General features: G+C 56.5%; 1 protein-coding gene across 1 annotated transcript; it reads right to left on the reverse strand.

The window, feature by feature from the left end:
• Positions 1 to 654: 654 nt before the first annotated feature.
• LOC147820929 (voltage-dependent T-type calcium channel subunit alpha-1H-like) lies at positions 655 to 20,952 on the reverse strand. The gene is made up of 2 exons (XM_087203028.1): positions 20,800 to 20,952; positions 655 to 20,521 (listed from the first exon to the last, which is right to left on the reverse strand). The coding sequence occupies exon 2, from the start codon at positions 20,501 to 20,503 to the stop codon at positions 19,994 to 19,996; it is 510 nt and encodes a 169-aa protein (XP_087059154.1). The 5' UTR covers positions 20,504 to 20,521; positions 20,800 to 20,952; the 3' UTR covers positions 655 to 19,993.
• Positions 20,953 to 21,583: the final 631 nt, after the last annotated feature.

Below are 21,583 nucleotides of genomic sequence, written 5' to 3' on the forward strand. Positions count from 1 at the left end.
AGTTGAGGAATCCTGATGTTACCCATCCCCACCCCACCTCTCAGACAGTGCAGGCAGAGACCCCACATCTCCACGTGTATGAGCTGAATTTATATTTGGCTCCTGGAGACTGTTACTCACATTTCTTGGGTTCTGGGCTTCTATAGGAGATGTGGGTACCTCCAGAAGGAATGGAGGGAGAAGCTATGCTCAGTCTTAGACCATCCTGGTGACCCAGCCAGACCTGGAAGCCCAGCTGCCTGCCACAAAGACAACACAGAAGAGGATACACTGCCTAGCTCCCTACTGGGACCTCAGAAGTAGGGGCTCCAGATGTCATAGCCCCCTACAAGGTGTACTGGAACGAGCCTGGGGGTTGGAGTTTGGGTTGGGGTTAGGGGCAGCAGCTCTGAGCATAGTGAAAGGACCCCTCTCCCACCCTCCCTGCAAGACCAAAGCAACATTCACTCCCTTTAATCTTTGCACTTTGAAAAACACAGCCATTTTCAGTAACAGAATATATTATGCTAATACAGTGCATATCACTGGTGTTTTTTTCTTTTTTGGTACCGGGGATCAAACTTGGGTCCTTGCGCCTGCGCAGAAGGAGGCAAAACCACTGAGCTAAATCCCCGGCCCACACTGGTGTTTTTAGGTGTATTTAAATTTCCCAGTTTTAAACACTGCAAAGGGGCTGGGGATTTAGCTCAGTGGTTCCGCTGCCTGCCTTGCAAGCACAAGGACCTGAGTTCGATCCCTAGTACCAAAAAAATAAATAAATAAATTAAATACTGCAAAGGTTAAGAGAGACAGGACCGTATCACAGTAGCTCCTGGGGCCCTGTCCATATGCACAAATGTGATGGGTCCTGAGAGCCCAGGGCATGAGAGCTGATGAGCAACCTCATCTAGAAGCCAAGCCTCAGGTCAAGACACACTTGTCACACTAGAAGTTCTCACAGGGTTCCTGCTGGCCACCAGCTCCCATCAGTCTATGGGCCCGTGGCCTCAAGCATGGTAGCAGCCCACTTTCTCACCCCAACATCCCTGGGGGCCTATACTGCTCCTGGCAGATGCTGCTCCTCTCCTTGCCACCTGCCCAACAGGATGTCCCCAATGTCCCTGGGCCTGGCCCAGGGATGGGCCTGTAGCTGAACAGGACAACTTAGAGCAGGCCAGACTGACTCCAACCTGCCTAAGCTGAGAACTAAGCTGGTGAGTGTCACAGGTATCCACGAGGCCCCACAATGACCACGCAGGGTACATGGAGCACCAGCCCCTTCAGGGCTCTAGACGTAAGTCAGGCCATATGCCACCCACTGGCTGCCCTTGGGCAGAGGGGCCTCTGTTCTGTCCTGCAGCTACAGGAAGCCAGCTCCAAGAACCCAAAGCTTTAATAATAAATTATTTAATCAGGGAATACCCGGGCTCCCCTCAGAAGCTAGAGCACCATGGTGCAGGCTAGAGATTACCTGCTGTTCCTGGTTCTCAAGGTTCCCTACCACCACCACAGAGGAGGTGCAGCCCAGGGCTCAGCACTCAGGTGCAGGGAGGACCCCACAGCTGCACCATGGAAGTGGGCCTGGCACTGTGAGGGTTGGGGCAGCTGCCTGCTGGTGTCCTTCCTATGCGGACTTGTAAGGGTGGAGGTAAAAAGCTCTCAGGGGCCATTCCAGTTCTGTGCTGAGCCTGGGGTGGGGGTGCTTTTGGGCAAGATGGACAGGGAGAGCCCTGGGCCAGACTAGATAGAGTTCACAGCCTTTCCTGCCTGCCTGCCTAGCACCCAGTGTGTTAGGACCCTGCCTGTCTCACCACCTGCACGTCAGAGAGGGGAATCCTGCCTAGCAGCAGATATGAGGGAACACCAGGGCATGGGCCAAACCACTGGCCCTCTCGGTCCCCAACCCCCCATGCATCCCCCCCTACCATGGCACCTGGACCCTGAACCTTATACTCAGCACCTGCCATGGCCTATGAAACTCCCACAGGTAAAAGCTGCCCCTTCATACCACTGCCCACTGTGGACAGAGGAAGGAGTCCAGACGAGGGATGCAGAAGATCCACTTCACTCTGTCCTGGTCTGTCTCTATTGAGAAAAAAACAAAATGGACACCCAAAGACCATGATGATGAGCAGTTTGCAGTTGGGGTGGGATGGGAGTGAGAGGCTTGGGGGGCAGTGTAGGCCATGTTGTGGATACCTGCCTGATCCAAGCCTCCTGGGACTGGAAGTGAGAGGCTTCACAGGAACAGACCAGGAATGAGAGTGGCTGTCCCCTCTCACAGCAGGAGGGGCTCCCCAACATGAAGCAGACCTGGTGTCACCTCAGCTACTGGGAAAGTAAAATAGCAGCACACCCCAACTAGCTGTCCACTTTCAGAGATGGAAATTTCATTTCCAGAAACTCCAGTACAGGCTGCACCCAGGGCTTTGAAGGGCTTGCAACTAGGTTTCCATGCTCTGCTGGCTCTGTGGGCAGGAATTTGTGGCTGGCAGGTGAGCTGAGAGCCATAGGCAGTATTCTAAGGAAAACCCACAATCAACTCCCCTTACCCTATTCTGGCCTCTCCTCAAACCCCAGAGAACAGACGTCCAAGCAGTCCCAGCACCTATGCCACACAGCGGGGCTGCGGAGGGATGACCCCACAGTGTCTGGGACATGCAGGGTTGAGCACACCCCTCGGCAGGGGGCTTTGAGGGCTCCCTAGAGCACATGGGGGGAGGGGTGCTGTGCATGTGAAAGGGGCTAAGGTGAGGACACACTGAGGATAAAGGGCCAGGAAGGCGGACCAAACCCCGCCCAGGCTGGGGGCTGAGCAGTGCTGCACTGGGTGAGGGTTGTGGAGCAAGTGAAGCTTCGGGGACTGGGAACAGTCCAAGACTTTGTGTCACCTCCCACCCTACACCTTGTCTGCTCCAGGTTAGGGGCACCCCAGCTGACAACAGCAAGGTCCCCCCAGACTTTCCCAAACATCCAGCAAGCCACAGAGCTGAGAAGCTGGGACAGACTAAGCCAAGGATGAGAGCCAGCCCCTAGTGACAAGCAGCAGGTGGTATGGCCCAGGCCTTGATGTAGCCCTCCTTCTCAAGGTCAAAAGTCATATCCTCCACCCAGACGGGGTCCTGGCCCTAAGCAGCTCCTGCCCTCTCACTGTGGTAGCCCACAAGCCAGAGTAGCCAGATCAGTTCTTCCAGGCCCAGAAATCCTCTCGAGGATGGGACACGGGGAGGGACACACCAGCTTGGTTGGCATGGTGATCAGGAAGCCAGCCCAGGCCTCAACCAGATCATTACTTACAGGAGAAAGAAACATATTTTCTAATTAAAGTTTTAAAAACAAATCCACATTGGCCCTCCGTCACTGAGGCTCATGAAGGGGCCAGGGACAGCACCATTAGGGTTGGGGTTCCCCTCCCCCTCATCTCTGCTTCCCCAAGCAGACAGCTGAGCCTGCCCAGACTGCCACAGATTCCTCAGGCTCCCAACCCCCACCTGAGGAAGGACGGCCTGGCCACTGCATGACCTCAAGTCTCAGTCCTGGAGCAAGGACTAGGGTGCACAAGGAGGGGCCTGGCCCCCACAAGAGGTCCTATAGTGGGAGCCAGGGGTGAGTAGAGACCAGCTGCCTGAGGGCCCTGTAGGGCCAATGAAGATGCCCTATGGTTGGCTGGGGAGGGGTCTAGGGCTAGCCCCACCCCCAGCACACCCCTTGGGTGGACACAGTACTCATGGGCAGCTGGAAGTACAAGATGAGGAGGGAGGCACTGGGAGGGGTGGGTGGGGGCTCAGTTCCGCACATAAACAGTCTAAATTAGGAATTAAAACATCCCGAGATCCCAACCATCCACACAGTAATATTTCAAATGTGCAGGAAAACACCGGCTGTGAGACCCAAACTTCCTGCTGGGACGGCAGCATGCTGACCAAGGACGCTTGTGGCTCCATGTAGGGGGCAGCCAGGGGGAAGGTAGACAAAAGCTCTGTGGGCACAGGCTGGGCAGGGCTGTGCTATGGGGTACATCTCTGGGAACACAGCACCCTCCCAACAGGGCTGCATCCTGTGCTGGGGCAGCCTTGGTGGGCCCTCAGCCTGATGCTCACCCAGGCACAGCCTCAAAAAGGCCAAGGGCAGGAAGGGCCTCTGCAATAAGACAGCCCCAGGTACACCTCCACCTAACATAAATCCAGGTGGCCTGGCCAAGCTCTCAGAAGGTGGCCAAAAGGTCTTTGATTCCTCACCCAGGCCCTGAACACCTGCTCCAGTGGGACCCAGAGGTGGGAGTCCCACAACGGAATATAGGCATCAGAGACAAAGGATTCAGGCCAGACTCAGGGGTGCTACCAGGGGTTACCTGTAGGCTGGGAGGGCACACAGGGGCAGTGTCCTCATCACAGTGAGAGCTGGAGACAAGCCCTGATGCCCCTGCACTGTGTCCAAACCTGGAACACCCTGGGTCACCCAAGGCCAGAGGGATAAAGAGATATTTCCTAGGTTGGAGGGTCTGCTCACCTGGGCCACCTTGGACAGTCACTGTTCTAGTCTCTGTGCTAACATCCCAGAGTCTCCCGCTTGTGGCCCTGGAGCTCGTGATCACAGGCAAGCCACCTCTGAAAGTGGACGGAGAGGGTGGGGGGCTGATAAGCCACTGGCAGGCTTGGGGCATGCTGTGCCCATTCCTCTCTGTCACCTCCCCAACACACACACCCAGCCACAAATTTAAGCCCATACCCAGTAGAAGTCCCCAGACACAAGCTTGGCCACAAATCAGGCTACATGGCCTGGCCATAGGGGCTCTGGGGCATGAGCTGCTGACCCACAGAACCCAAGTGCTGAGTGGACCTGGGACCTGGCCCCAAATACCATCAGCTGTCCCAGGCCCTCAACTCTGAGTCCCACCCCCACACACAGGTTGGGAGAACTCCTTGTGGAGTCACCTTATCCATGGGGTCACTGCTACCCAGACTCTTCACCTTTGGCAAGCTCCCACTACTCCTAGAAGGAAACTGGACAGCACTAAGCCTAGACAAGGCCGCAGCATCACACAGGGATGACCAAGCAGGTGCCCCTGGTCTGACATCCACATCTCCTGGCTCTGAGCAGGGCTCCTGGTTAACCCACAGCTCAGTGCTGGCCTGGCCCTACCTATCCACCCAGCTCTTGATGGTCATAGCCTGAGAGCCACCCCAGCCAGCATAACCTACTGGGCTCCACTGTCTAGGGTGCTGGGCACAGGCTTGGGTTGGAGCTTGGGGCTGGAGGGGGCATTGTCCACAAGCTGAGGACCTTGCTCAGCATCCTGGAGGAACCTGATGGAGCCTGAGGGGCTATCTAGAGTCCTGAGGCCTCTGTGGGACACAGCAGCACAGGCCTGCAAAGGGTTGGGTGCTGGTTAACGAGTGGGAATGTTTTACTTGTAGGTAATGGGGAGCCAGAGGTGGTCCCTGAGCAAAAAGAAAATGTACCTATTCCTTGAGGTAGAGTGGGGGCTCCCTGGCCTGTCTGGGCACAGAAAGGGTGGACACAGACCTGGCAACATGGACATGCTTTCCACCCTGTTGGCCTGGAGCCAGGGTACTGACCCTTCCCCTAATCCTCCAATAACCACGTCTTGGGGCTGGGCATGTAGCTCAGCAGTACTGTGCCTGCCTGCCAAGTGCGAAGCCCTGAGTTCGATTCCCGGTACCAAAAAATAAAAACAAACAAACAATAACCATGTCTTGGACATGCAAACTGAGGCTCCAAAGAAGCCTGCCAATAGCTACCTCAGTCTAGTCAGTCTCCTATGGGTCATCCTGTGCCTCCCTGGGAAACCCCAAAAGACCTCAAGGCCCTGGGCTGGCAGGTATAAAGGCCAGCCTCTGATTCCTAAGTTGTGCTCGGCCTATACACTTGCCCAGGAAGGAGGACACAGGTTACAGGAAGACTTGGTTGCCAGATCACACTTGGAGTATAAATGGAGTGCTCTAGTACTTGCAGCAATCCAGAACATTCTCTCTGCCCCCACTCCCCTACTTAGGTGTATCCTGAGCACAGGGCCCTGCATTTAGGCCCCAGAGCACTGCCCTAAGACCCAGCCATACCTCCCAGAAGAGCAGGAGGTATTCCAGAGCCTGAGACCCAAACCCCCACCCCACATATTACCCAGCAGGCAGGCAGGGGCACTGGGGGCAGCCTGCCCATTCCCAAGGCCCACAGGACCCTATCAAGCTCAGCAGCCAGGGGCCAGCAGGCAGCATATTTGGCAGGTGGGAGCTATGGGTGTGAGCACGGCCTTGGTCAGCCCTAATTCAGGCCCTGGTTTAGATGCTTGGTGAGCAAGGTAAGTCAGAGCAAGTACTCACTCATCTAGTGAGCATTTAACTGCCTACTACGAGCCAAGGCCTCAAGGCCAAGGTGTGGCCCATTGTCCTATCTCCAGAAAGCCCCCAAACACTGATTCTGGTCTCTGCATTCAAGGGACCCCACAAGTGGCCCTAGAGGAGAGGCGAACCTTCCAGGGCATTGGGCAGGGCCAGGAGCCTGGAACATACTAAATGGCTTTATGTAACAAGGGCAGCAAGCTCCTGGGGCCAGGTAGGTAAAGCAGGAGCTGGCTAGGGATTAGCGACAGGCGTTGCCACAGTAACCCAATGAGTGGGAAACATGTGGTCGGGAGTGAGCTCTGGCCTTCCCAGCTCAGTAAAGGTAAGAGGAAACCCCAGAGATTCATTAGCAACAGGTTCCCATAGCAACCGAGCCAAGCTCATTAATAATTTTTTTTTATTCCAAGTGTGGGTGTTGAAAATCTCCCGAGAACTGATGGAGAGACAGATGCAGAACACGCATGACACCAGTTACTCCCACCCTTGCCAGTGCTAGGCAGCACACCTGTCCTCGCCCAAGCTGTGTGCAAGTCACCAAGGTTCTCAACAGCAAGAGGGTACAGCAGCCAGACCCTGCCTATCTAGACGTCACCAATGAGACCCAGAGCCCAAGGGCAGCCCCGACCCACTGATTGTAATCAAGACCATCTTTTGAGCCCCCAAGCAGGGCCTGCCCATGGACATATCTACCTATTTGGGAGATGCCATGACATATTTACAAGGAAGGCTGGGTCCTGTTCACAGAGGGAGGTTTGGCCTCCAGGGCCACAGTGGAACCAGTGGCTCAGTCAGCTAAATGCCAAGAAAATGGCATGGCAGTCCCTGGAACATTCAAACCGTATTCCACCTGACCCAGCAACTCTCTTTCCACATACTCAAGGGAACTGAATTCAGAGCTCTGCACGGAAACTGCATATACCTCTCATCAGCACTTTCAACAGCAAGAGATGCACTTTCAACAGTGAGAGACGCATGCATCCCAAAAGGTCAGCGGATGAACAGAACGTGCTTCATCCAGATGAGTGCTGCTTGTAAGCAGGAGCAAAGCAGGGGACCTGCTATCACATGGGAGAACCTCAAAAACACAACATTCAACCAGAACCATCGCCAACAGCCATGTACTGTATGAAGCATCTCTAGTAGGCAAGTACAGAGGTGACAGCAGACCAGCACAGGGGTGGAACTGTGTTGGGCAAAGCATTTCCACCTTCATGACAGCGTCCTAATGTTTACTGTGGTGATAGCTCTGTAAGTTTGAAGAGAGTAAAAATGACTGAAATGTACACTTTATGACCATGCTGTGTGGCATGTGGCCCACATCCCAGTAAGGATGTATGGAAAAGAACAGGCACAGGCGTTGCTGGAGATGGTCTGCCTGGCTCCAGATCCTGCATGGAGCAGGAGCCTGCTCTGACCCTCAGTGTCCTCACAGGCAGAATGCATGCAGCTCAGCAGGTGAGTGGACCAGATTCCTGGGCCCTGTCCTGTGCCCAACAGGCAAGAGACTCCCAGCTTCTGCTTTGGAAAGGAATATGATCCAAAGCCTGGGAGCCTTCTGGGGCCAAAGACAGCAAGCTCACGATAACCCCACAGGGGCCCAGTCCACCTCACAGGGTGTGAAGTACTCCCCACCCCTAGGCCATCAACCATCGCTTAGCTCTAATTCACACAGAATGGATCCCCTATGGGCACATGAGAACAGGGGAGTGGGTCACAACAATGTGACAATTTGTAATTAGACAAAACAGACCTGTTTGTAGCCAGTGCCTGCAAGCCACCATCCACACCACGCATGGTAACAGCAGCCCTGCTGGGCCAGGCACCAGACATAGCCAATTTCCCAATTACTACCTATAAATTCACCAGTGCATGGTATGCCCTTCATGGTCCAGGGAAGGACCAGCTTCCAGCTCCAAAACTTTAAGAGGAAAAAGAAATGCAGGCAGGGCTAAGCCGTGGAGGGAGACCAGCAGAAATGAGGACTCTGGCCAAGTACAGGGGGTGGGGTTAAGCATCCCACTGTGTACCCCTGGGATGGCGATGGGGGGCAGAGAGGATGGGGAGGCCACCTTGGGTGACATGGACTCTGGGAGAGGGTGGGGATGAGGCCCTAAGGTCAGCCCTTTCCCTCTAGCTCCTTGAATCCCAGGGCTGAGATCCTAATGCCAGCTGCGCCCTCTGCCCCGCTCCACTGAGCCCAGCTTTGGTGAGGTAGGCCTGACCTGCTTGCTGTGCTCATCCAGCCTCTCCTCATGGCTGCAGCTGGTCCAGCCTCTACCCTCTGCCCTCAGCAACCCAGATTCAATGGAAGGTAAGAAATACAAGGCTTCAGGTCATGAAGGAAGAATGGGCCAAGTGTCAACAGGCCCAGCTTCTGAAACATAAAATCTGGTCCGGGCCATTCGTGAGCTGCTGTTCCCAGGCCTGCTAAGTTCTTCCTATGACACTGTCTGGCTTTAAGAACATTCCTCTAGGGCTAGGGATTTAGTTCAGTGGTTCTGCCGCCTGTCTGCCTGTCTCGCGAGCACAAGGACCTGAGTTTGATCCCCGGTAGCAAAAAAAAAAACCCAAAAAACTTATAAGAACATTCCTCTGGATGATGGCAAGGAGAGGTGGGGGTGTTCCTGGGCAGCAGGCCATCTCCTGGTATCTCAAGCCTGCCACCAGGTACCACCTGTCAAGGGGGCCTGAGAGAGTTGCTCCTTGGTAGGTCAGTGCCACTGTCCCTGCGCCATGTGGGGCATCCGTCACATTCCAAAGCCTCCACAGAAGCCAATGACCTTGGGATCAGCCACTCCAAGGGCGTTACCTCTGGGGCCACAGCTCAGGTACCTACCTAGTCTGCTGTGCTGAAGACCTAGATCTTGCTGAGCAAGTGATAAGAGTGACCCAGTGACCGGAACCACTGTGAGGAATGCACACAGGGGTTGTCCTTTGCTTCCCATAGACACCAGGTCACAGAGGTCTCCTTTGCTTCAAAGTGCTGGGTCCCAGGGTCAGCAAGGATAGGCAGGCCAAGCAAACCCCAACCCACAAACCAAGGCCCTGCTGAGAGGCTTGAGCCTGAATCTCAGGGACAAAGGTGAGAAGCTGTCACGTGACCAGCTGAGAACCCAGGGCCTGGAGGCTCACTGGTACAAGGAGTGTTACTGTGCACCTGGCTCTTGTGCCTTTGTCTGCTTTCCTCTTTGAGGCTCCTGCAGAGTTGGGGGAAGGAGAACGAAGCTGGGATAGGGCTCTACTGGCATGCACAAGGCTGGGAAGGGCAAGGCTTGGACAGGCAGAGTGACTACAGCCATACACCCAGTCCATTGTTGCTGCCCTTTGTGGAATCTTTATCATGCTGGTGAGGAGGTACAGTGCCCTATAGGAGCAGGAATTCCCAGGGCCGGGGACCTCACAATAGCACCTCCCACACCAGCCCACTCTAGAGGTCTGGAGGGCCAGTCCAAGACACCCACAAAGGACAAGGGGCCTCATCCCACAGGAAGATGTCCAGAGACAGTGGCCAGCCTATGTCCACACCATCAAGGGGCCAGGCCAGGGTGGATTACAAGGATGTGCACTGTGCTTGGGTTAGGGTTGCCCCTTTGATGGTCTAAAAACACATGAATTTAGAGAAAGGACAAATCATCCTTAGCATATGTCCCAAACATCACATGAACCATCATAACACTAAAACATTCTTCACTGTTGTTTATCATAAACTCTAACTTCATTGGATGTCTTGGTATCCTCTGGGGCCAGGTCTAGGGTCTGTCACACTCACAGATAGCATCAGCAGGCATGTCACTGGCTTCCATGGGAGGGAGGAGCCCCGCACCTGTGCCCACCCTGGACACTGCCCAGAAGACCCACATGGCCTCAGCCCTACTCTGCTCCCTAGCAGGCACTGTGCACCAAACTCAGTTCTCATCCCTTCCTAAATCTGAAGATGCTGAGTAGCTGTGACTCACAATGTGGCATAGGCTGCTGACAGTCACAGGTCCCATCTAGTCACTGCCGTGACACAGCAGGACAGGTTCTTGCCTGTTGGGGAGGGGAAAGGAGGGAGGTGACTTACCCAACCAGGCTGCTTATCCCGGCACCCACTGGAGTATGTGGCATGCTGAGTCCATGGCATGGTAGGCTTGGGCTGGGGTAAGGTGAGCTCCATGCTGCCACCACCAGCTGGAGTAGGCTCTCTCCATCCTCAGGGACATAGGGCTGTGGCCAGCGCAGAAGGCTGCTTGGCTTTGTCCCAGCCAGGAAAAGCTCCATCCATTTCAATGAAGTGCTAATGCAGGCTGACTCACCAGACAGCGGCCATAGCTGGAGTGGTGTCTGCTTTCAGAGACAAAGGGACACTGTGGGGACAGTGCCACATGGCCCCTGGGTGGCCCAGAGAACCCTCATCTTCTTGTATGTCCTGACAAGTAGTGGCCACTTCCTAGGTACCCAGGCACAGGTTCCCCATCTCCATAGGAGGCTAGGCTGTGATAGGCTGGTGCTAAGGCTGGCTACTCCAAGGATGCTGCCCAGGCCACGCCAGAGCCCCCTTCCTGCGCAGACAGCAGTGCAGCTCTCAGAGAATCTGGCCCTGTGTAGTCGCTCCCCACATCACTTTCCTCCAGGATCTACACAGGGTCCCCACTCCCATCAGGCCCTGCTGAGGAAGGCTAGACAGGGACACGTCCCATACATACTACCTTCAGAAAATTACTCCAGAGTCCTGCCACAAGGTAGAGGGGGGCTACAAATTCTCAGGATGCAAGGCAGAGGGTCTGAGGGCAAGCTACTTCACATGCTCAGAGCACAGAAGAGAGAAACTGGGAAAAACCTCAGGGATGCACAGCAATCCCAAGGACCAGACATCCACTGAAGGCCCAGACAGGTAGAAGCACTTGGCAGGTGGTGTGAGAACAACATTCTAGGTGTTTAGGACCAGTGCCCATGCAGCTCTGAACTACACACTGATGTCCATCTCCCCTGGCCTGCACACCACAGTCTGGCAGACCATTCCCCAGCTTGAACAGAACAGTGATAGTCAGCCATGGCAACACTAGGGCCTGTAGGTGCCCTGTCCTTGCCCAGCACAGCCACCAGACCCTTCAGCAGTACCTCAGGGAGCCCAAGTTCCCCAGGAGATAACACCAGGCCGGCCTGAGGCTGGGGGTGGGGTATGGTTTCAGACTCAAGCTGAGGTCTCTGGCTGACCATAGAAACTACAAAGGAGACACTCCTGGTTATCTGGAGCAGACACTTACAAAGCCTCCAACAATTCAGGGTACTCAGGCAGTGGCATTTGGACAGAGCCAAATGGGATCAAAGCTGGGGTTTGTTTGCAATTGCTGCATCAAAACCATACTCCTCAGAGGCAGCAGAAAAGCCCCTGACAGCTCCAAGCCAATAGCACAAAGCAAATGCCTCGCAGAGTGAGGTTTCCACAGCTCCTTCCTAGACCAGAGGTTAAGTTGGGGCAGGGGGAGGGGAAACTTGGCCTGGAGACCCACCATCATGGACTAGTGTGGTAAGACACCTCCTCTTAGAAGCCCTCTTGCTGGTGGGAGCTCAGCTCCTCCTGATGACCACACTCCAGGCACCTGCAGGGACACCTAGGCCTCTGACCAGTGCAAGGACACGAAGACTGGCATGGACCTCCCGTGCTGATGAGATGCTCAGGATGACCAATTTCACGGATGATTTTCCCCTCTCCCTGGGTGGCCCCACTCCTCATCTCAGAGCCTGACACTGTGCGTGTCTAATCATGATTTATCCAGAGAAGACTGCCTGCCTCTGCTAGTGTCTTAGGCACCTCCTACTCCAAGCCACAGATCTCAGCGGGGTGGGGTGGGGGGCACAGAGCAGCACTCCATGCTCACAGTGCCATCATAGGCCAAGTTGGAGGTGCTATAACAAAGCACTATGGGCCAGGTGTGGTGGTGCACACCCGTAATCCTAACAATTGGGAGGCTGAGGCAAGAAGATCACCACAAGTTCAAGGCCAGTGTAGGCTACACAATGAGTTTAAGGACAGCCTGAATTATACACCAAGACTCTGTCTCAAAACAAAAACCAAAAACCACTATGGGCCATGGGCTTTAAACAACAGAAAGTTACTCTTCCAGGCCTGGAGGACAGGAGCCCACACCCAGGTGTCCACAAGTTGCTCCCAGGACACTAAGAGAACCTGTCCCTAGCTTCTCTCAGCTCCTGGTATCTGAGGCAATCCTTAGCATTCCATGTTCTGCGGCTGCATCACTCCAGTCTCTGCCACTGTTGTCACATGGTCATTCCTCTGTGTGTGTGTCTCCTCTTCTCACAAGGACACCTGTTGTTGGATTTAGGGTAAACCCTATCCCAACATATCCTCACCCCAGCTGGATCACATGTGCATGGACCCCATTTCCACACAAGGACCCTTTCTAAAGTTAGGGGTGGTCATGAATCTCGAAGTGCATAGCATTTAGTCTGGCATAGCAAACTAACATACCATGTATGGGTGATGCACAGCTCCCACTTGCCACACAGCAAGGCACCATGAGAGCTGAAAGAAAACCAAACCTGGAGGTGACCTGTCCACAGAGATACTGCAGTTCCTGGGCCCAGGCCCTGGGCACAGGGGGACCCCATCAGAGACTGAGTGCTACTTCGGCCTTCCTGACCACTGTGATTTCAGGTGACATCATGCCTTTCAAGTGAGTTGACTCACCCAAAGCCTAACAGACACTGTCCCCTGACAAGGTGTCAGGACATTCCCTTCAGTCCTACACCAGGAGAGTCTCAGAGAGGAGCCCCTCTGTAAGTGCCAGAAAGCCAGGGAGGAAGAGAAGGAACCAGGACAAAAAGGTGGAGGGTGAGCACAGGCCTTGAGCCTCTCCCCTGGGCCACCATCTCCTCTGTACTAGTCCCCTGACCTTACCTGCATCCTGGCCTGGGGGCACAGAGCTGGCAGAGGCAGGAGAGAAGAGGACAGAGTGATCTGGCAAGCCGAGCTCTGTCAAACATATCCACATGGCACCATGGCCAGCATTCACTTAGCGCCAGGCAGCAGGGCTAGAGTTGTGCCCACCCAGGATGCCTGTCCCCAGCTCCAAGCAGGCCCAGGAGTTCACCCTGACTGTCAGCCCTTCCCTGTTATGGGGCCTGGATGCACAACAGGCCTACTTCACCTCTGTGGCTCACGGCATGCTTGTGGGACACCGATCCCTGCGTCACCTGGATGGCTCACCCACGGGCTTCAGACCACTCCCACACAGTAGTCCCAAACATAGGCCAGAGATATGCCACAAGGTGACAATGTGGAGTCAGGTACAGCTGACTGCATAAGACCAGTGAACACTGCGAGGCCTGTGTACACCCACCCATGTCCAGCCCACATCCCTTGGGTGGTCAGAGGGACCATTTCACTGCTATGGGAGAAAAGGCTGGCACAGGGCCATTCAGGGACACTGCCTCAGTCCTGGTCAGCATCACACATGAGAAAAGATCCTCTGACAGGCCCCCAAAATCCTCCTGTAGCTAAGAGCAATCGTGTGGGGCCATATGTGGGAACAGGGATCTCCCTCTGCCCCCTCGTCCTGGCAGATGCAGAAGCAGCAGTGAGTTCACAGAGGCCTGTTACCTCCCACCTAGTGCTAATTCAGCACATTCATCAACTGTCCTGCTAATCATCTTTCCAGGCTCTGACAGTGCCGCCAACATACTGTGTCTCTTGCCAGCCCAAGGCCCACCTCTGCCCCACCACAGAGATTGCAGGAGGCTGGGGACAACAGCATCCACAAGGTGGGCAAAAGTGGCACACCCCTCAAGTCTGTTCTGTGGAGACCTTTCTGAGCAACCCAGGAACCAAGCAGCCCATCTGTCATCCTAGGTGAGCACAGTGCAGTGGGGATGGTGCCCAGACCTGCTGCCAAATCTCTAGTCAGGCAGGGTCTAGGAGCCAGCCTGGCTGCTTTCCTGTGTCCCATCCCCTAGTGCAGCTTGTCTGCACTCTCATTCCCCCAATCTCTGACCACAGACCTGGCCCTGAAGCACCGGAGTCAGCACACACTGAATCCATGCTTCATTTTGCCCAGGAAGGGCAACTGAACTCTACTCTAATCCTTGGCCTGAAAATTCTACCTGTACCCCTATGACTCAAGGTTGCTCCAAGTTATGACAAAATTAACCCTTAAAGGGAAGAGAGTGTGTTAATGACTCTTGCCAAGAGGAAAAATTACCTTCTCAAGAGGCTCAGATCCCTTCATACAAGCCCCACATCTCATAAACAGAAGCAACAGACTTCTCACCTGACCTTGATGGCTCAGGGCCAAGTTTAGACCTGGCTTGCTGCTCTGGATCCCAGTTGGACAACCGGGGCCATGTCCCATGCTTCTCCACATCCTGACCCTGGACCAGATGGTGGCCAGGAGCCCCAGCTGGCCCACTGTGCTTGGCCTTGACCACCTTGACTACCTACTCCCTGCCATGGTGGCTCCCTTGGCCAGCATGTGGCTCAGGTGCTCCAAATGGGACACATACTGGGCCCCAGAACCAAAGGCTGTCACCTGCCACCTTCACAGGGCTTTGAGGGTGTGGGGCACTGGCACCTCCCCAACTGTGCCACTGGGTGCCTAACGCTCCCCACCACACCCGAGTCCCATGCTTTCTGCTCCCTGAGAAATGCCTGGAACCCCTACACCCACTAGGGCCTGGCATCTGCTGGAGGTCAGCCTTGTCCTTGCAGCCTGAGCCCCTAGGCTAGCCCATCACTCCCTCAGGAACTCCCCCATTCTTTATCTTACCTCCACATAGTCCCTAATGCTCCTAGAGCAGGCTCTAGGTCCACAGCTATCCAGCTGGCTGTGCCCTGTCCCCCACGCACACAGGGTCTCCTGGCCCTCTCCCCAGTGGCTCACCTGTCCTACTTCGCTCTCTATCAGCTACACTTTCCACCTACCACAGGACCATGGTACATGCTGTTCCTCTGCCTGGATGTTTCTGCTTTCCCAGTCTCCCACACACAAGCCTCAGTGTTCATCCAGTAGATAAGAATCTCTCTGTCAGACCCAACAGCTTTGGGTTGAACCCCTCCCACCTCCCAAAGGGTCCCCACCTGCCACAACTACAGGGATTATTGAGTTCTGGAAGGGTGTGGTTGGAGGGACCCACAAGGTGCTGGTCAGACCTTTGCTGAATTAAGCCACCAAGGTCTGATTTTCACTGGACCCCTCTCAATTTCACAGCTCTCCTGCCCCCACACACAAGGCACATGTGGGAACTAAGACTGGGGTGGGGGATACCATGGTCCCAATGTGACTGATGGCCAGACTCAGGGACTCTGTCCTCCACAAGATACCCCAGACTAGCAGAAAGGGACAATTAGGAATAGGCAGGAATGAGGCCAAATTAGCTGCCAACATGAAGAGTGGTGACTCCCAGGGCCATCTGCACACATTCCCCAGTGGCCCAGGCTGAGTGAGGCCCTACCCAAGAGCAGTAACTCAACTCCATGCCTCACACACTGGCACAACGACTCTCGGCAGATTCTCCCCAAATGTGCCAAGGTCAACCAGCCAACCAAGACCTGCAGAAGCAGATCTGGGAGGCAGACAGTCCCAGCCAGGGCTGGGCCCACTCTGGACTGGGGCTAGGTTTCCTTCTCCCTCCCCACAGGCTGAGGCCCATATGCTTCATAAGCAAGGCACACTCAGCCTTGGTGGCTTCGCACCCATATCAAGGACAGGGCTAGCTAGGAGAGGTGACATCACAGAGCCAACAGCTCCATTGGCTCTCCGAGGTGGGTGCCCAGGAGACACCCACCAGGACCTCCTCCCCCAACTGTGTCCACTCTCCCTCAAGTCCTATGAGGAAGGTGAGCACAGCAGGCAGGGAATACATCTGGGCCTCATCCAGCACACAGTGGGCACCCTGCAGAACTAACATTCATCTGGGGCCCTGCCTGGAGACTGGCCCTTAGAAAGCCAAGTTACTAGCCAGCAGCTTGGGAGGCATACGGACATGCGCCCTGCCTCCTCCCTCCCGACAGAGACCCAGCACTCAGTGTAGCATCAGGCCAGGGCCTACGGGAAGCCACTCAACAGGATGGATGGCCCCCAGGGTCCCTGGGCAGACAGGTGCCACACAGGGTACAGATAAGCCAAGCCAAGCTGTTGACATCCCATAACGCTCCCCAGGCCAGGCTGGATGATTTTTTATGTGATAGAGCCTGTGCCCAGTGGAGGGCCATAAAGAAGACAGTGGCTGCCCCAAAGGATCAACCTATGGCTCCCACATCCAGGGAAACAGACTCTCGGCACAGTGGGAAACAGCCCTGCAGTGGGTCCCCACGGGTTTGGGAAGGGAGCAGCTCCAGCCCTAGGATCTGGGAATGCACCAATGAGATCCCTGGGGACAAGTGAGCTTCCAAAGGCAAAGAAGCCACTCCAAGCCAAGTACACCTACCCTCCTGAGTGTGAGGCTCCCAGCTTAGGCCCAGGGGTCTGGGACAGCTCTAAACACCCAGACAGGTGACCTCCAATAAGCGAGACAGATAGCTCTCACATCACAGGAAATGGATGAGGCCAAGACAGGGACCGGCCTCCTCCAGGCCAGTGCCCACAAGTCTCACTGGGGACGCTATGCCCACTATGTGCTGGGGCCCTGGAAGCCACTGAGTAACATCATGACAGTTCAAAATACCATTTTTTAAAAAGATTTCATGAGGACTTAGGCTTGCCCAACCAGGGATATACCAACACAGGGGCTTTCAGGCCAGGATGAGCTCAACCCAGCTCCATCCTTCAGCTACTGGTGACCTTGGTGTGTCCTTTACCTCCTCAGAGACCAGTGACCTGGGGCATTTAGTGCCTTGTACTGGGGGGGGGGGCAGTACTCTTAAAGGGAGTCCTGCTAAAGGATCCTGTGTCTCAGGTGCTCCCTGGGTACCTTCTAGCCCTCGTATCTATACCTCACACAGCACCTTGGGTCCCACTTCCTAGCTTCTAAGTATCCCCAGGAGGCCCCACCTACCAGGCACTGGGACACATCAGCTGTACTGAAGATGAGCTGGGAGTCAGGAGCCCCCGGGAGCCAGGGCAGAACATAACCCAGTCGAGCAGGCTACAACACACGGGGCCCACCCACCTTCCTCTATAAATAAATCTGTGTAGGAGAAACAGCACTTGCCCCAAAAGTTCTTGCACAATTGTATTCTTACATAGCAGAGGAAATCAATAGACAAGAACCATCCTAGGAAGCACCTCTGCCTAGGACAAAGGCCACTCTCAGGGCACAGGATCAGAACACACATGTACTTTTGTGCTGGGGTCACCACCTGACTGGGGCTTCCAGAGAGGCTCGAGGATAAGAGAAGATCCTTCCTCAAGTTCTGGCAGCCATCAAAGCCCAGCTCAGACAATGGGCATCTCCTAGGAGCGCCAGTCCAGGAGCCAGAAGCTGCTTCACAGGGCGTGGGTTTGCTGAGCAAATGAGACTATCCTTCCTTCTCTCTGAGTTTACCCTCTATGGAAGGATAAATGACCTTGCCAACTCTATATCCACCTGCAGGGTGACCGAGGCCACTGGAAGCATCCTCTGGCTACAGAACACCCCTAGTCCAAGGCAAAATTAGCCACGCCCCGCCACCTCACACAAAGCCACCCCTCCCAACTATTAGAAATCTGAAGAGCCTTGTAAAGCTTCAGCCCACATGGGTTTCCCCAAGTAAGCTGATCCTCCACCTGTCCAGGCGTGCTGGCTTATTTTAGGATCTTCCTGAGGCCCAGGCACACAGCCCCACACCCACCAAGGCCTGGCATCTGCTGGAGGTCAGCACTGTCCCTGCACAGCCTGTCAGATGAGCCCACCCCACAAGACAGATGCAATGCTGCTAAAGGGGCAAGAGTAAAACTGCTTCAAGGCTGCACTTCCTTTCAGAAGTATCCCCAAAACTGGGGATACCCAGTCAGGGTTTTAGAAGTGGGAGAGCTAATAAAGTTGCCTTAAGGTACCCATAGCAAGAAAGGTAGGGAGTGTGGCAGGGCTCCCTGTGGAAGACCAGTGGTTCCAAGCCATAGGTATCACCCAAAGCATCAGGCAGAGCACCCACCTCTCCACCTGAGGAGGGTCAGCCTCAGGGACAAGTCCATTCTCTTCTCCCTGGCTGAGAGCTCACCAGAAACTTCCAACCCTCTCTAGGAAGACTGGCAACACCTGAGTCCTTCTGGGGGCTACAAGGGCATCTTCCTTCACAGGCCACAAAGGAATCCAGGGACAGGGGCTCAGGTCCTACAGCATAGCCAGCCTCAGAACCCTCAAGGTCTCACCACACCTGCATACCAACCCCCCGCCCCCTTGACAAAGTAACACAAACAATGTTGATGGAAGTCCTCAGGGACATAGCCAGCCCAAAACACCAGGCTCAAAGACTCCTCAGCTGCAAGAGGACAGAGGAGCCAGGCTTGGGCACTGTCCTGGAGGCCCACTTGGCTCTTCCCTAGTCTGGTCTGCACACACGACCCACATAGGGCTGGACTTGCCTTACCCCAGGTCTGCCAGCACTACCCAGTCACCCACCCCTACACTCAGCCATGCTACTTTCCAACCAAAACAAGGTGGCCTGGTTACCCCTAGTCTCGGTGCTGCAAAGAACACAGACCTACTAAGCAACCCCCAAAATGTCAGCCCCACTCCTGTGCCTGCCTGAGCCCACAACACCAGAAGATGCCCCTCAAAGCCTCCAGACACCGCCTTTGGACTATGGAGACCAGAGGAAGGCACTGACCACAGCCTGCCTTCCCTGGGACCACTGAGGTCTCATTTACAAGCAAGACACAAATCTGACTCATTTGGTGTTTGGATTTGAGGGAAAAGAAACATGGGCTTTATTACTTTTTTTGGTACAGATTCCTCTTTTGTATTTAATATTTATACAGTTAAACACACAAGGTAGGGAAATATATACACACATTGCTCATTTTGCCTGCCTCAACTCTGACAGGGAAAGTTTATGAGCACCAAATGAGCCCCTCTCCTAAGACGGCTAGCCCAGCACAGCACCTAAAGATCTGATGTCCAGTTCCCAAGGGCCCTTGCGGGTGCCAGCCAGCAACAGACACTGGTCAGGCCCTTCTCAGAACCTGCTGGGACAGTCCCCAAAGGCTACCTTGTGTGTGTGGGGGGGAGCTCTTAACTCCATCCCAGGAATGCATCTGTCCCTGACCCAACTCTGTTCTGGAACCTTCTCTGAAGCCATGCCCTCCTAGCCAGAAGGACCAGACCCTTCCTCTCAAGCCAGGAAAGAAGATGGGTTGAGGGGCTCTCCAGCAGTGCCTGGGACCTCCCTGCCCCCAACCGCAGCTGCGCCTGACTTAAATCAGCCCCGGCTCTGAGCTCAGCCTGGAAGAGCGAATCCTTAGCCAACATCACTGCCTGTGTCCGCTGTGTCCGAGAAGTAGGGCCAGCAAGAGCCCACACGGTGCACAGCCCTGGCAGGGTCCCTTAGCACAAGAGCGTACGTCGCAGGAAAAACTTTGTCCCCTCACACGGTCCCTTCCGGCCTCCTGTACCCAGCGAGGGGCCCGCCCCAGCCTGCTCCCAAGCAGGAGTGGTAGTCCCGCCCTAGCCTCCACTCGCAGACATAGGAGTTGCGGCCGCCTGGCCCCGGCCACGGCCAGCCGCCTCTCCCGTACCTAGCGGGTTTGGAGCCGGGACACCCCGGCGCGGTTTCCGAGAGGCGACCCCGCCCACCTCTCTGGAAGGAGAGCTGCCTGCGTCTCTGCCCGCCCCACGTCCCCCAGCGCCCGGAGCAAGGAGCCGGAGCCGGAGCCCGAGCCGGAGCCGGAGCGCACGAGCGCGCACACAGAGGGTCTTGCGCCGAACCCAAGACCTGCCGGCTGGGAAGGATATGGGCTGCAGACTAGGCGCAGGCACCAGCTGCGCGGCCGCGTGGTCTGCCCGAGGCAGAAGAAGACGGTGGCCGCCAGCGCCGGGTACGGGACGGGCTGTTCCTCGCCGGCGCCCAGCTCCGCGCCGCGCTCGACTGCTGGGCTCTCGGGGGGCGACGCACTGGACCCGGAACCCCGCTTCGCCGATCTCCCCGGCGCCCCGGGGCTCGAGGGAGATGCTCCCGCCGCAGGGCCAGAAAGCGGCGCGCCCAGGGGCACCTGAACCTCGTCGGCGGCCGGCGCGTCCTCGGTCATGGTGGCGGCGAGCAGCACCTGCGGAGGGAGAGCAGGCGGTGACCGGGTCGGGAACGACGCCCCGGCCCCGCCTTAGCGGAGCGGAGCCGAGAGTATAGCAGCGACCGCCAGGATGTCTTTGTCTTCCCTCATTAGAGGCAAGCGCGGCACCCCGCCCCCCCCCCCGCCTTTGCTCCCGCCCCCGCCAGGACTGGCAGCCCCACCCCCATCGCCCGGGCGAGGGGCGGCGGGGCTCTCCGAGCCCAAGTTCCGAGGGTCCCAGTGTGCAGCGAGCGCGCCTCTCCGCCGCGTCTCACCTCGCTGTGGCGGCCGGCAGCGTTCCCGCGGGCATCGCCCGGGAGGTACGGTCACCGCGAACCCAGCCCAGCGCCGGCCGCGCCCCCAGCCCACCCAGCGCCGGCTTCCACCGCGACTCTGGCTCCGGCTCGTCCGGCAGCGGCGACTGCGGCGGCCCAGCGCGGGGGACTGCTGGGCGCCCGGCCTGGTGGGGCGGGCCGGGGGCGCGGCCGGGCGGGCGAGGCAGTGAGAGAGCCCAAGCCCGTCAGCGCGCGGCGCAGGAAACTTCGGAGTGAACGGCTCGCGGGGGCGAGGGGTGCGCGGGGGTGGTCGGGGGCGGGACCAGCACGGGGGCGGGGCCGGGGGCTCCCCGCTGGATAGGGGCGGGAGGTGCGGAGAGGGGAAGGCACGTATCCCCATCCAGGTGGAGAGCTTTTCGACGACGCCCCCACCCCGGGCACCGGCGCCTCGCCTGCCCCAGATCCCGGTGGGTGGGCCCTGCCCGTGCCCCTGGGTCTCCCCCCATCCCCGTCTCCGGGGCCCTAGTGGCACCAGGGGGCGCTCGCGGAAGGCGCGGAGAGGGCGGGGAGCGGCGGCAAAGTCCGCCCCGCCCTCGACTGCGGGGGCACCAAGCTGTCTACCCAACCCCGCGTGCCTCGCGCGCTGCCCCTTCCCCCACAGCGAGGGTCGGGCGAGGGGGCGGGGCCCGGCGAGCGTGGCAGGCGCACTGTGGCCATGAGAGGACGATGTGTGCCCTTCCCCCACCAAGTGGGGCCTGGGTGTGCCTTGCGTGTATGAGTGTCT

This window comes from Heterocephalus glaber, unplaced genomic scaffold (genome assembly GCF_053883595.1).
Source record: "Heterocephalus glaber isolate CG9 unplaced genomic scaffold, H.glaber_assembly_v1.0 deba00001781, whole genome shotgun sequence".
NCBI lineage: Eukaryota > Metazoa > Chordata > Mammalia > Rodentia > Bathyergidae > Heterocephalus > Heterocephalus glaber.

Bases quoted from the DNA above. Each gene is read 5' to 3' on its own strand.
- LOC147820929 (XM_087203028.1), bottom strand. From the start codon at position 20,503: ATGACCGAGGACGCGCCGGCCGCCGACGAGGTTCAGGTGCCCCTGGGC.